Source organism: Branchiostoma lanceolatum, chromosome 2, assembly GCF_035083965.1.
Source record: "Branchiostoma lanceolatum isolate klBraLanc5 chromosome 2, klBraLanc5.hap2, whole genome shotgun sequence".
NCBI classification, from domain to species: Eukaryota; Metazoa; Chordata; class Leptocardii; order Amphioxiformes; family Branchiostomatidae; genus Branchiostoma; species Branchiostoma lanceolatum.
This window is the reverse complement of record NC_089723.1, coordinates 21568193-21581572: the sequence shown is the minus strand read 5'-3', so window position 1 is coordinate 21581572 and position 13380 is coordinate 21568193. Positions and strand designations below refer to the sequence as shown.

The window sequence follows — 13380 nt, the reverse complement described above, 5'->3', positions numbered from 1 at the left end:
TATGTACAAAAGTGGTATATAAAAAACATTTCCACATCAGAACAAAGTCTTTAAGTTGCTTCACTGTTTTTTACATTTAAGCACTAGAATCAAATTCATGAGATTTACAATTACAGTCATTTACATGTAAGTTCAGATGATACAAATTCAAGCAACATACTTTACTCCTCTCCGATATTAGAAAAACCTAACTGTACTGGAAACACCAGCACACCAAGACCACTTTCTTCCTATACTCAAGGTGTCTTTATATTGCCATGGCAAAAATTCCTTGGTCGTTGGCAAAAAAAAATCATACCAACAAAATGTTTCCACAGCATAATCTGAAGGCAATTCCAATGTATCATATCTTATATATGAGTTTTTAGTAGCACAATTTTTTTCACAGTCACAGTTATATGTGAATTTACAAGATTTCCTTTCCGATTGCTTCAGATTGTTGTCAACAAGGTGATTTTCAAACAACGATGGTTGGTCGCCAACTGATGTTATTGTATCATATCATAACATATGCCATACAGCTATCATACGGCTAAGGTCTCAGAAAGACCACAGAGAGTAACAAGATCAACAACAGAGAAGTGTTTAACAGATCCATTCTCATCTCCAGATTCAGGAGATGAGCGGTGCATCATCATCCTCGTGGTAACCAGCGTTGGTGAAATCTGTGGGCTGTTCCGAGTAGCTCGGCGGAGGAGAGCGCTCAGGAGACGGGGAGCCTTGGTCTTCTGGCTCTGTCTCCTTCACCTTTTTCTTGGCAGATTTGGATGGTGGGGCAGAAGCTGTCTTACTGGTGGGTTGTGGGGGCACGTTGGTGGCAGGCACAGGGGTGGGGGCTGTGGATAAGGGTACCATTATTTATTACTTAATCTTCAGTGGCATTCATTATCATCATTCAATTTTCACTGCACTTACCTGTAACCTACAAAATGGCAAGACATAAATGTAGAGAGCCCTTAAGACCTAGAAAGTTATCTTGATTTTTATTCAGAAAACAATACTACGAGAATTCACAACAGCAATACAGAATTAATACATATGGATACAGTATTGCCAATTGAGAACAAGATATGAATTATGGAAGTAGTGAAATCTCCAAGCTGATGTACATACATCTCATATTCTTTTGGTTTTAAGTTACCTCAGACTGGCATTTGTTACCAGAAGCTTTTCAGTAGGCCAGTCACACTTATGGTTAACAATATAAATGTAATGTATGACAGAAAATTGAAGGCATATGCAAGGCAGTTATGAATATGTCGTACATATTTCAGCAGCCTGGTGACACAAAGGTTTGCCATATATCCTTGTAAATGGTTTAAGTTCTGTCATCTACAAGTCTTGCTGACAAACATAAGAGTTGTGGACCGTTACCTGAGGCAGCCATGGGCTGGATGTAGCCCTGCCCAGACGCCACAGGATACACCACCACACTGGGCTGCTGTCCTGTCGACAAGCCCACCACAGCAGGAGCTGACGCACCCACCACCCCACTCTGGTTGGCTGGAGCAGTCGGCACCACCATTGGCTGGGAGGGAGCCGTGGCAGCCACTGATTGGCTGGGGGAGATGGTCACCATGGTGATGGGTTGGCCGGCAGGGAGGAAGTGCACCTGTCCTGGGACCTGGTGACCGTTAGGTGCGACCTGGTACACAACTGTGGGCTGAAACAGAAGGACATATTTTCTTATCTTTTCAAAGATCACCTAAACAGTCAAAACAACTCAGGAGACCACTCAGGAGATCAATGAAATCTTGTCTATGAGGACAGGTGGTCACTTAAGATCGGATTTGTAATGTTTATGTCGATGGTGAAAATTATCTAAGGGGCCACCAAAAACGGTCACATTGGCCAGGTGGTACTTATGCAGATAGAGGGGGTCACTTGCATGTAGTACACCCCATACTACAATATGCATATGCTGCCGATAGGTGACTACCCTCTGATACTTGATGCAATGTGTGTCATGCATAGCAGCAAAGTATCAAAGATTATCTATCATATTTCTCATCTTTCTGTTGCAATGATTATACCCAACAGTCTCTAACATGGGGACTCCAAGCAGTCAAAAAGATTAAGTTGAAATAATTTTTTTTACAGGATTGCTGCGAAATCTCATATGGTCTTGAACATTCCACAGCACACATTCAACGTAATGTCCAACTGCCATCAAATGAACTTAGCCTTGTATTCTTCATTCCATTCTAGCTCCAGTAATGCTCCTCCTTTTTAAAAATTTCAGCTTTATTACATAACATCATGTAATAAAGGGACAAAGGGAAACAGGACATTTTTCCTTTTTTTATCCCAGTTGGGGTAAAAAACACCAAAAGAGGATAGATAAATCAAACAAACAAAACGTAGTGAAATCCACATGATAATATGTTTGCTTCAAACAGGCACCCATTAATAGAGGAACGATTGTTCTTCAAATATTGACCTAAGAATACACAAGAACTCTGATTGGCCTGAATTTAATCAACCAAATGTTTAACTAGGGACAGGTGCCAAATCATTCAGCAGGGAAGCTATCAGAAGAAAGAACTGAACTTAGAACAGGATGGATGCCAGACTAGTGCAATGTGCCATGTGAGAGAGACATCTGTCTACTATCATCTATAACCAAACTCACTAACCAAAGTCAATATATAAACTCACCTGTGGCTGGTTAGTGCAGCACGTACAGACGGCTCGACAAGACAAGGACGCTGCCAGAATCGCGATGATCGCCTCCAGGATAGCCAGGATCACCAGGATACCGTGAATGGACAATCTCCCCTTCTGTAATTTAAGGACACAAATACGTCTTTTCTATATAAGCAATGAAAACATTTCAACACTTGTAATATATGTACATGATTTTCGTACAAGATATGAAAAATAAAACAGAACAAGTCTTGGGCTTTTTTTTTCCTTGCTGACATTTCAATTTACAGCCTCAAGTTACATCCAACCAGCATATTTACCTGTTCTATATGCTTGATGGGGAAAAAATTAAAATAATTTGCGATGAGAAATTTGATTAGATCGTGTAATATGTCTTGCTATACTTAAGCCTGTCGGGTTTTGTGGTAGTTTCATGTTTCTATTTTTCACAGTGATGGCTTACCACAAACCCATCCCATTGCAAGCAGTATTATGCTCTGTTCTACATATCACTGCTATGGTTGCTTCAATAAAGAACTTGAAGCCACAGCAAACTTTAGGTTTTTACCCTGCTGCAAAATCTAAATTGTAATGAACATGTACAAATTTACAGTTACAGTACATGTACTCTCAGAGCAGAAGTTTGGCCCTGGCTGGTTTTTGACATGATTTTAGGCATTCTTGTCAGACTTTCTACTTTTTTTTGTTACCAAGCCAAAGTTTGGCATGGAGTTCGCGGAAAATGGGACAAAAAAGGAAGCCTGACAAAAAGCCTAAAATCACATCAAACACCAGCCGGAGCCAGACCTCTGCTTGGAGAGTACAGTAGGTGAAACCTACCACTAGTCTGTCACATTCTAGCTGTTTCTCGGGCGGGATGCGGTAACACTTGCACGCGCTGTCATACTGCTCGTAGCAGCCGGTCATGTAGTCGTGGATGTTGGAGTGGTAGTGCTCGTTGGCGAGGCCGGACGCGGCGCTGCCCAGCACGATAACAGTGAAAACCGCAGCGATGATGGACATCACCATGTGCCCAACGATCTGAAATATGTAAGTACAAAGGAACCTTAAATGATGCTTTTGGAAGGTAAACTTCGTTCGACGAGATAATCACGATCAGAGATGGCAGATTTCATCTTCATACTTTTACTGTAATTCAATTGCAACCTTTCCAGTCAAACATGTAAACAGAACTGAGGATGTATGGCAACACTTCATGGTTTATAACCCAAACACATACACATACACACACACATAGACACACCAACAGAAAGACACACACACACACACACACACACACACACACACACACACACACACACACACATATCTACACACAGGTACACGCACACACACACATGTGCACACACACACAGTGTGACACACACACACACACACACACACAGATGGATACAGACTGTCAGGCCATAAACAAGTTCCCTTGGGGTGAGGTAAAAGTGCCACACATACACATAATACTGATAACTAATGATAGGAATGCACTGGAGATCTTGCATAAGATGCAATATAATGTTCCCTGAAGCTATTAGTGCAAAAAGATATTTATGTGTTCCTTCACCTACCAGACATCCTGTCTTCTGCTGTCCAGCACGGATCCCCAAAATTCCTGCCACAAGAAACTGCAAAAGATTACAGAAAAGAATTCAATGTTAGTCTGTCATTTCACACCATAACTTAGCTATTGTGTGCTCTCAAAACCAGTCTCCTATCACCTTGGTACATGGTGATACTCTGAGGAGTAGCATCCTTAGTAGGCTTACAACTTGGGCTGTTTGTGGCTAATCATAAAGCTGTTTTCTACCTGTATGATAGTTCTAGATGGTACATGTAGCCAGCAAGAAGCTGTGTGCAATCTAGAACTGACATACAAATTTACAAAACAGCATCAGGTACGCCATAACAAAACCCAATTCTTTAGTAGCCTCCTTCCACGGTGGTCAAATTCATGCTCAGAAACTCCCATGTCCAGCCGAATTCGAACGCTGTTCCATGATGTTCGAAATGACGAAATCGATCCGAACGCGCGTTCGATCTGGGGTCACCTGCGGCCATTGCATGTTTTCGCTCTAAACCAGCACGGTCGGGCCCCTTTCCCGCATCAGGAGAAAAACTACTTGTTTCACGAATTTTACCTGTTTCCTGGAGAGTATATCTATACGGGGACTTTGTTGTGGATACCTAACATATGTGACGAGGCTGCTGGCGTCGTTTTTGCTGACCTTGGATATTAGAAGGATTATTTACGCCTGTGTCAATTACCCCCTCTCCTTATCCGTGGGGCATGACATGCGTTCAAACATCGTAAAGGATCAGCTTCAAAAAGCGTCAACCTTACCTTATTTATATTATGGCTCAAAATGACCGCAACGGTTTTCCCGAGGTTTGTGTTTTTGGGATTTTTAAAAAATGGCCTTGATTTTGAACGTGTTCGGGAGCAAAATATAGAAAAATCAGTTATTCAGCACAAAATTGCAACATTCAAAGTTTGTAAAATCGCTAATTTCGTTTTATTTTGGAAAGATTTTCCCGTCCCCAATATATTGTTTATTTACAAAGGTTTTGCCGTTAGCCAAAATGTTGCCTCGTGTAAGCCGATACCTTGTCAAACGTGCATAGCAACGGGAAAGAATACCCTAGTGACAGACCACCGTGTTCGCAGACTTCCTAGAATGGCGTATATATTTGGGGAGGGGGGGTGACCCAATTTCTTACAGGGGCCAAGGTTTTCTAATGCCGGCAAGGGAGTTTCGCTGCCGAGGGACAACCACCTTTCTAGAAGTAAAGGAGTAAAATCATGCAAGATTTCAAACGAACATAGCATCATCATCATGGGCTATCATGACTCTACATCTCCGAGTTTCTTCCACGACGATATCTTCCCTGCCTCTCCACTACAATGGATTGAATTACAATAGAGTAAGTAAGATGTTTTCTTAATACTTTGCAGCCAGCTTAACTCTGTGGTATCTGTATCTGTATAGCCGGTATATCCACCGGTCAGAATAACATACAAACCAAGACCTTCCAACTCTGACTTATGACCCCATGATCTCCTCTCAAAAGATGTCACTTTAGGGCTTATTTATATTTCATTGTTATGTTTTTATTACAATTCTAAGTGCAAACAAATGAAACAAAAACAAAGGTAGAAAGAAAAGCCTACCACGGCTCCAGTCCAGATAGGGACGCCGACGAAGTACCCGAGGGCTCGCACAACGATCCCGGAGATCCCCAGCACGATGCACAGCAGTCCGACTACGATCTGCGTCAGCCCCGTGGCCACGATCACCTTACGGGGGTACTTCTTGTAGCGACCGTTTGGATGGGTCGGTCCATCCAGGAACACGGGGGCAGGCGAAGTGATCGTCTCTGTAGTCATCTGGTCAGAAGAGTGAAAGGAATCATAATCGATTATTATTACTAAAAAAAAGAAAGAAACCGGTTTACCTCACTGAAGAAGACAGATGCTATATACTGTGTCAGTAATTATGCAAACGTGAATCATATCACATGGTAATAAATAAAGGTTGTCAAATTATAGATTAGGTTCATTGTACCTGGAAAATTTCCCTGGCTCTAGATATTCTTGAAAAGTACAATGAACAGTGGTCCTGTCCTAAGGATTGCAACTCAACATCATCATTGTTACCATCCTTTCTAACATCACTATCTTCACCATCATCATCATCACCATTATCATCATCCTAATCATCACCATTATCATCATCCTAATCATCACCATTATTATCATCCTAATCATCACCATTATCAAATATGAATCATATCACATGCTAATAAATAAAGATTGTCAAATTATAGATTGCAGATGTGTATTTCAAACCCCGTAACAACTAGCGGTATACCCCAAACCCCCTACATGAGACATCACATTAAATATGCAACAAAACCTGATGTATAATGTGTCAGTCTCAAGGGAAAACACGATTTGAGGCAAAGGGGTCGGTTTATCTTTATTCTCTCCATCCACAGCCACGGAAACACACATTTCCTGTGTGTTGGCATCTCCGGGCAGCTTTGGACGTGTTAAGCCTACAAACTAACCCACAAATGATCTAACGTTGCACAGTACTGTCAGTAGCCGAAACAAAACAGTCACAACCTACGGGAGGTCCGTCATATTGCGGCAAAAACAACACATCGTCACATCTCGCAATGTGATCGTCGTATTCTACTAATCCAACAAATAACACAATAGAGACATCAAAACCTATCATATTATACCGTTGTTATGTTATATGTTGGCGCTAAATGTTAAGTATTCAACATTTGTATCCAATAAAATATTCTTACCTCTGGGACTCTAATGTATCTGAGCTACGCTCCTAGTCTGTGGAACTGCACAGTGTCACTGTGGTTGACAAAGTCACGATGAATTTTAGTCCTAAGGACCTAAACCAGCTATGACAGCGCGGGGAATCATCGGTTGACTATTTTGTTTTCTCCGTACCCTGTCTTGTCTTGGCAGCTTTCCCTGGAATATAAATCAACCGCATCAAAACGTGGAATATACAGATTGGTTGTCATTTGCTGGAAAAAAAAACGAATGAAAAACAATCTCTTTATTCAAAAGAATTTGAAAGTTTCTCAAGTACCAATACGTAATCCTTTTTTTTTTTTTAGAGACGATTCTTGTCAAAGATAAATCTAGGCCATTGCTTCGCGTGTAGTTGCGGTTGCAGCTGGTATCGATATAAAGGTATCAGATGTCAAAACATCAATAACCGGAAAGGCAAACATGACGTCACGTGGTTATGGCCGTCTATTTTCCAAGAAATTGTAGGCGTCATGGGCAGTAACCTAGGACAGTGAACCACTGTCAAGTCTACGTGACAAGAATATAATTTTTCCCAATGATTTGCTGTATATTGTAACAGTATGAATTATCTTAAACGAGTCTTTTTTATTCACGTATGAATTGAGGGGACAACACATTGCATATGATATTTGGGACTGAAATAGGGGTTCCTGGTATACTAGATATACTCTACACCAACTTTGTATACATATAAATTATGTGCATTATTTGACATGTACAGTTTGTACACCACCCGTAAATTTGCCGCTGATTTCTGGATGATGGGCCGGTTTTAATTCACATCTTTCAGGTGGAAGGGTATGTGTTGGGTCACGGTTTGTTAATCATTACGATTGCTGGAGGACGGAGATGAATTGGAACTCTATTCCAGGTGTTCGTTTGTTTTTTGGTTGGTTCAATTGATTTATTGATTTATTGAATAGTTGATTGATTGATTGATTGGCTGATTGCTGAAACAAAACTTGTGGTAGACAGAAACGTGAGCATGATATATCCTATTCATCTGAGTAATGAGGCTGTTGTAGTGCTCGAGCGAGGACCCTCCTCGATCACGGAACCCCAATTCTACGTCCCTTCCGAAAGACGAATACAACTCCGACCAGGATTTTCTTCCCCGGATTCGAACCTGGGTCTCCCAGTTACCAACTGATAAGAACGAGCAGCTCAACTGTGAAGCTGCTACCACTCGAGCTATAGGGATATCCCAGTATATTTATCAGATAGAACATTCTTCTTCATGTAATACGTGCTCAGTGTGTTGACGGGTACCGGTTAAAGTGGGTGTGACTCGCGTACAGTTCCAGTTTCGCTGACGCAGATTTGGGCGGATTAGTTTGGAATATCCCAAAGATAGCTTTGGGTACATTTTGCACATAGTTTAACTTTTATGGTTTACTTAAAGATGTTTTCTACTTTAAATTGTTGTAATAGCTTCGCGTACCGCTGGATGTTCTGTATACAAGTAATGATAAACGAATTCCACGTCCCCCTTCCCAGGAGTTTTTATTTCCAATTCAAGAATGTACATTGTACTATCCCATTGTGTAATCTGTAATGTCGGAATTTCAAACATTTAGGTGTATCTACATTCTGTGCTCCTATTATCACAGTTAAAACTCACGAAATGTAATATCATTTTTTCCAAATTTACATTCGGATACAAAATTGTTATCATTTTGTTACAACATTTATGTGATGTACGTTTTTCTAGGTCGTTGAGGACTTAGATGTTTTGTAGCGTTTTCATTTTTGTTTTGTTGCCCTTGTTCTTTTTTCACAAGGCGAGTAGTCAACAGACGATGGCACACCCATGTAAAAACGTTCAAAACGATACAAAATATCTTAAACTAACCAAAATCTCACATTTGCTTGAATATCATGCGGCGTATATAAATTAGCGCAGCAGAGTAGCAAATAGTAAATCGTCAATACGACTCAATCAATAGACTTATCGATCCAGCAATCAAACAACCTATTGATATTCATATCTAATCAACACGCGGCAAACAGGATGATCTGAATAACGTTGATTTCGTAGAGTGGCACCACAGTGGAGTATGTAGTTTCACATTAATGATGTGTGCGACAAAAACAACACACAACTTCATTAATAAAAATGCCGCCTGTTACTGCTTAGATAAATTGGGGTCCATGAATACTCATGAAACTATTGGTCTTTTTTCCGCGGATTGCTCAAAAAGACGCAATAGACAAATATTACCAGACGTGCATGGTAACTAAAATAACACCACGTGGACAGCGGACTAACATACCCGGTATGTTTTTTGGGGGGATGGACTTTGTGATCACTACACGTAATTGATAACACTAAGATTAACTCCAGTGTCATCCTTCCCACGGGTGTCTCACCACAGAAACCTCAATTTTGGTTTTTGGAAAAACAAATTAAACACTTCTTTTCCTGTGGGTACATACGTTAACCTTCACTGCACATTTCTGGCATTTCCTGCAAGTTAAGAGTTGGTCACAATAATCGTCTTCATTCCTTAAAGTGTAAATCTTGATATGTTTCTTTGCTTAGTGATATGGTAGACTGTCACCCAATACACACAGTTCTACATTCCATCAAGCATTAGTATAGCAGACACATTGAGTGCGCATGGGCTGGGGACTCTTGTATGGTCAGGTTTTTACATCGGGAGAACATTCCAGCCCAGGGGACGGAACAGGACACAGGTCCCGGCCCTGCCCTGGAGTTGTACTACCTGGACGGACTAAACATTGCAGGCTCTACCTCCAAGCTCGCAAGCTCTACCTGCCTGGACGGACTAAACATCGCAAGCTCTTCCGCTGTCGCCTGTACTGACGGACGCCATGGATGGGACGTGGCGACTGCTCTGTGTGGCGACTGTTGTGATGTTGGTGGGAGCGGCCAGCCTGGTGGCGTCTGCAAGCGTGGGGATGACAGAAGGTAAAAACAGTTCACGAAATAACTTTTAGTAACTTGTGTTTACCGAGCATGCAGCAAACAAGGCGTGAAAATTGGCCGAATGTCTGCACAGTAATTATCTCCATGAAAAAAGACTTTTTCGTGGGGATATTGTTTTGAGTGTGTTTGCGTGTGTGTATGTGCGTGTCTCCGGATGCTTAAAGTCAGCATAACTGAAGAACGTGTAGATGGATTGTAATGATATTGGTATGTTTTTGTCTGTGTCTCTCGTGCTTATATATGGTCACGGATCATTCCACGTTGGTCAGCAAAATGATACAATAATGTCGTTATTCAAGCAAAGTAACGTTACACTAAAACTAACAATACGCTCACTTCAGATAAACGCAACATAGAAGTATTCAATGTGAAATCATTCCGACACAATATTAATGAGGAAGCAGGCTCGTCAGAGACATGTCAAAGAGCCGAAACAGAATAGATAATAGTGCTTTGGGAAAAAGGCACTTTACACGACTTTCCCCACTCCAGCCAAGTGTAAAAACGGCTACATTATGTGTGTGGGTCACGACATCAGCAATAGCTGCCTGTGTCTCACGTGTATTGCACCGTTGCAATTCTAATGAAATGAAATAACGAGTCTCTTCAAAGTAAGCCTCGGGTCATTTGTCGATGTAATTGATGCACTACGTTGTAACATCGTGGGTACCGATGTGTTTTTTTTTTTTTCTATATCAACTCCATACACTCTACCTCCTCCATATGTGACAATAAGCTTTGATAAAACTATCTAGTGTAAAGGGCTGTACGAATTTTGCAAAGTTCTAGGAAACAACTAATATATGAAAACTTCCGTTTTGAGTTTAGAACACTCAAACTTGCTACAAGGCTGCTTTTCTTCTTTTCTTAAAGATTAGTGCTGATTGGTACGCGTCTCCAAGGTTGCCAGTTGTCGGTAATCGATCGTGCACGGTATGGACATTTCAAGAGTGACATCGTTCTGTTTCATAGTTTGCAGGATAGAAACCTAAATAACTGTTTCACGGCGAAAGAAACTACAGCCGCTTAATTGCACCTCGGATAAACGCACACTCCATTCAATTGCACCGAATCCCAAAATCCCAAACCGGTTCCCATTCACTGCATTGTTAGTGACTCCGCATATCTGCACCGCACATTGTCACAAATGCCGGATAACTGCACCATTTTTTTTTAAAAATCCTCGACAAGTTAACTAAAAAGGTGCTCTAAAAATCGGCAAACGTCGCACAAATTAGCCGATACCTGTCGATGTAAAGGCGCAATACCGCCAACATGTTTAAAACTGTTTTAGTAACAAAAGAAGGCGGTCTCCATTGACAGTTATGTTGATAGGAATAATATGGGAGGTCCCGGGCGGGTCACGGGGTGGGTCGGAGGAGGCATTACGCTTTGGCAGACAGCATGCTGTACTCAATCAAGATTGGTCTCTACCTGTACACTGTCTAATTACTGTGAATGCATTTAAGTTCGCGGGAATTTGATTTCGCGTCGCGGCATCGCTATTGTCACATACTGCTGCAATAATAAAAGACGTCACATTCAGTCGGAAACCAAACAGCGACTCGGCAATGGCTATAGACGCGTAGGTGGACATAACAGTCTCTTTTGATGGTGCGGTGTTGACGTGATGGCAGAGCTGAATCCGCGTCGTAGAAACTTCCTGCATTCGCCGGAACGAGGTGTACGCGGGTTCGGCTCTGCTATAAGGAGAATGACCTGTCACTGATCAAACTGGAACTGTGAACTCAATATTTTGCTGGTTCTATGAGGTATGGTAGCGCAAGAACTGTTACGTTAGCTACTAAGGTCAAGTAAGTCTCGACTCTGGGGCGTTATCCAGCCTGTGAAGAACGATTCGTAACTTACATATTCTATCGGAACAGTGTGGGGCTGTTAGCGTGAGTCTGGGAACTTTTAAAGAGTGCACATGTAGCGTTTTTGCTCTCTCCCAAATGTCACTGGGCGTTTCCTTCCTACACACCTACGTGTATGGGTAGGATGTTCACATTGAAAAAAAAAAAAACACGAAAAGATTTGGGGTGACCCGGTGTGCTTGGCTGAAAAACGCGAGCCGTGGCGAAGCCGTATTTTACTTGTACTGTGGCTTCACTGCAAACAGCATCGTGCTCCACCTCTACTAGAGGATGACAGCTTTGCGTTTAAATAAGTTATGTCCTTCCTTTCCCACGCAAAAAGCCAGCTCTAAACGCAAATCGTCCTTTGGTTTGTCCTGTAGCGGGGTGCCACACGTCTGAGTACACCTGCGGTGACGGGGCCTGTCTCCCCGCGGAAGCCTGGTGTAACGGTACGGCGGAGTGCGGAGACGGGACAGACGAGGACTGCAACTATGGTAGGTTATATCTGTAGGTAAATGAACCGGCGTCACATAGGGCAATGTAGCTCGCCCCAGGACTCTGTGAGCTCTAAAAAGACATTTTCGGCAGCAACGTTTGCTCGATCACTGTGCAGCCGATGTTACAAGGTCACCGAGCCCGTCAAATGTGATGGCGTTGTTTTCAGGAGAAAAGTTTAAAGTCGGCGTCACATGGTCAACGACTATTGGTCAACGACCTTCATCCAAATTTTGTTTTACCGCCTTTTTCGCCTGAAAATCAACCGTGTGCTTTTGTGACTTTGGCCTATCCATAAGAGCTTGCAGACTCGTAGGACGAGTTATTTTCCTGCTGTATGACGCCGGCTGTGCGAGTCGTAGGAAAACTGGGCAGACTAGACCACGTACTCAGTAGTGTGTTAGGAACAGGATGATTTATGTTTTTTTTACCATTAACACATCTGACTGACCGTTCCTTAAAGCTATTTAGTGAGGATGTACGCGATGACAACGAGTTCCATTCTACTATGGTTCTCGGAAAATACGAATTTTTGAACATATCAATCATTGCTTGATAACTCTGGTACTATGATATTATGGTATTAGATAACCAAAATGTATGAAGTAAATTAAACAAATCAAGTTGTTAACTCAACTTTTTGACACTTTTGGAAGAATGCCTGGACGGCTTCCACTGTGGGAACGGTCTCTGCAAGCCCAGATCCTGGGTGTGCGACGGTGACAACGACTGTGGGGACAACACCGACGAAATCAACTGTGAGTCAACTGTACATGTACACGTCTTTCACCAAATACGAGCAGGAGGATTAACATACAAATGCTAAAACCAATTGCATGCCAAGAGCACAACTTTAAGAAACGCACAAATGTAGCAGTTTATTTATTTCATATATTCTATGTATCTTTACTTTAAGCATCTTATTTCTTTTATTTCTTTTATTAATTCATTTCATCTTGTTTTTATTTCATTCCATGTTTTGATCAATTAATCAATTGATTAATTAATTTGTTTATTTCATCCTACTTTGATTTATCTATTCTATTCTATTTCATTTCATTTTCTTATCTTAT

General features: G+C 41.6%; 2 protein-coding genes across 2 annotated transcripts in view; one reads left to right on the top strand and one right to left on the bottom strand.

Moving 5' to 3' along the window:
* LOC136427908 (membrane-spanning 4-domains subfamily A member 18-like) lies at nt 1-7176 on the bottom strand. The gene is made up of 7 exons (XM_066417133.1): nt 6979-7176; nt 5831-6046; nt 4230-4286; nt 3487-3687; nt 2659-2781; nt 1375-1663; nt 1-836 (listed from the first exon to the last, which is right to left on the bottom strand). The coding sequence occupies exons 2-7, from the start codon at nt 6044-6046 to the stop codon at nt 613-615; spliced, it is 1110 nt and encodes a 369-aa protein (XP_066273230.1). The 5' UTR covers nt 6979-7176; the 3' UTR covers nt 1-612.
* Nucleotides 7177-9642: 2466 nt separating this feature from the next.
* LOC136426907 (suppressor of tumorigenicity 14 protein homolog) overlaps nt 9643-13380 on the top strand; it is a 6671-nt gene continuing 2933 nt past the window's right edge. Inside the window, exons 1-3 of the mRNA XM_066415626.1 lie at nt 9643-9919; nt 12193-12306; nt 12964-13065. Coding sequence (XP_066271723.1) covers nt 9643-9919; nt 12193-12306; nt 12964-13065 — 493 coding nt within the window. The remainder of the gene's footprint in view (nt 9920-12192; nt 12307-12963; nt 13066-13380) is intronic.

What these genes read in the sequence shown, in the direction of transcription:
- LOC136427908 (XM_066417133.1), bottom strand. Translation starts at nt 6,046, where the DNA reads ATGACTACAGAGACGATCACTTCGCCTGCCCCCGTGTTCCTGGATGGA. An exon ending in GCTGCACTAACCAGCCACAG is followed by an intron (nt 1,664 to 2,658) that starts GTGAGTTTATAT and finishes CTTCTGTTTCAG; the next exon opens with CCCACAGTTGTGTACCAGGT. An exon ending in CCAGCCCATGGCTGCCTCAG is followed by an intron (nt 837 to 1,374) that starts GTAACGGTCCAC and finishes CCTTATCCACAG; the next exon opens with CCCCCACCCCTGTGCCTGCC.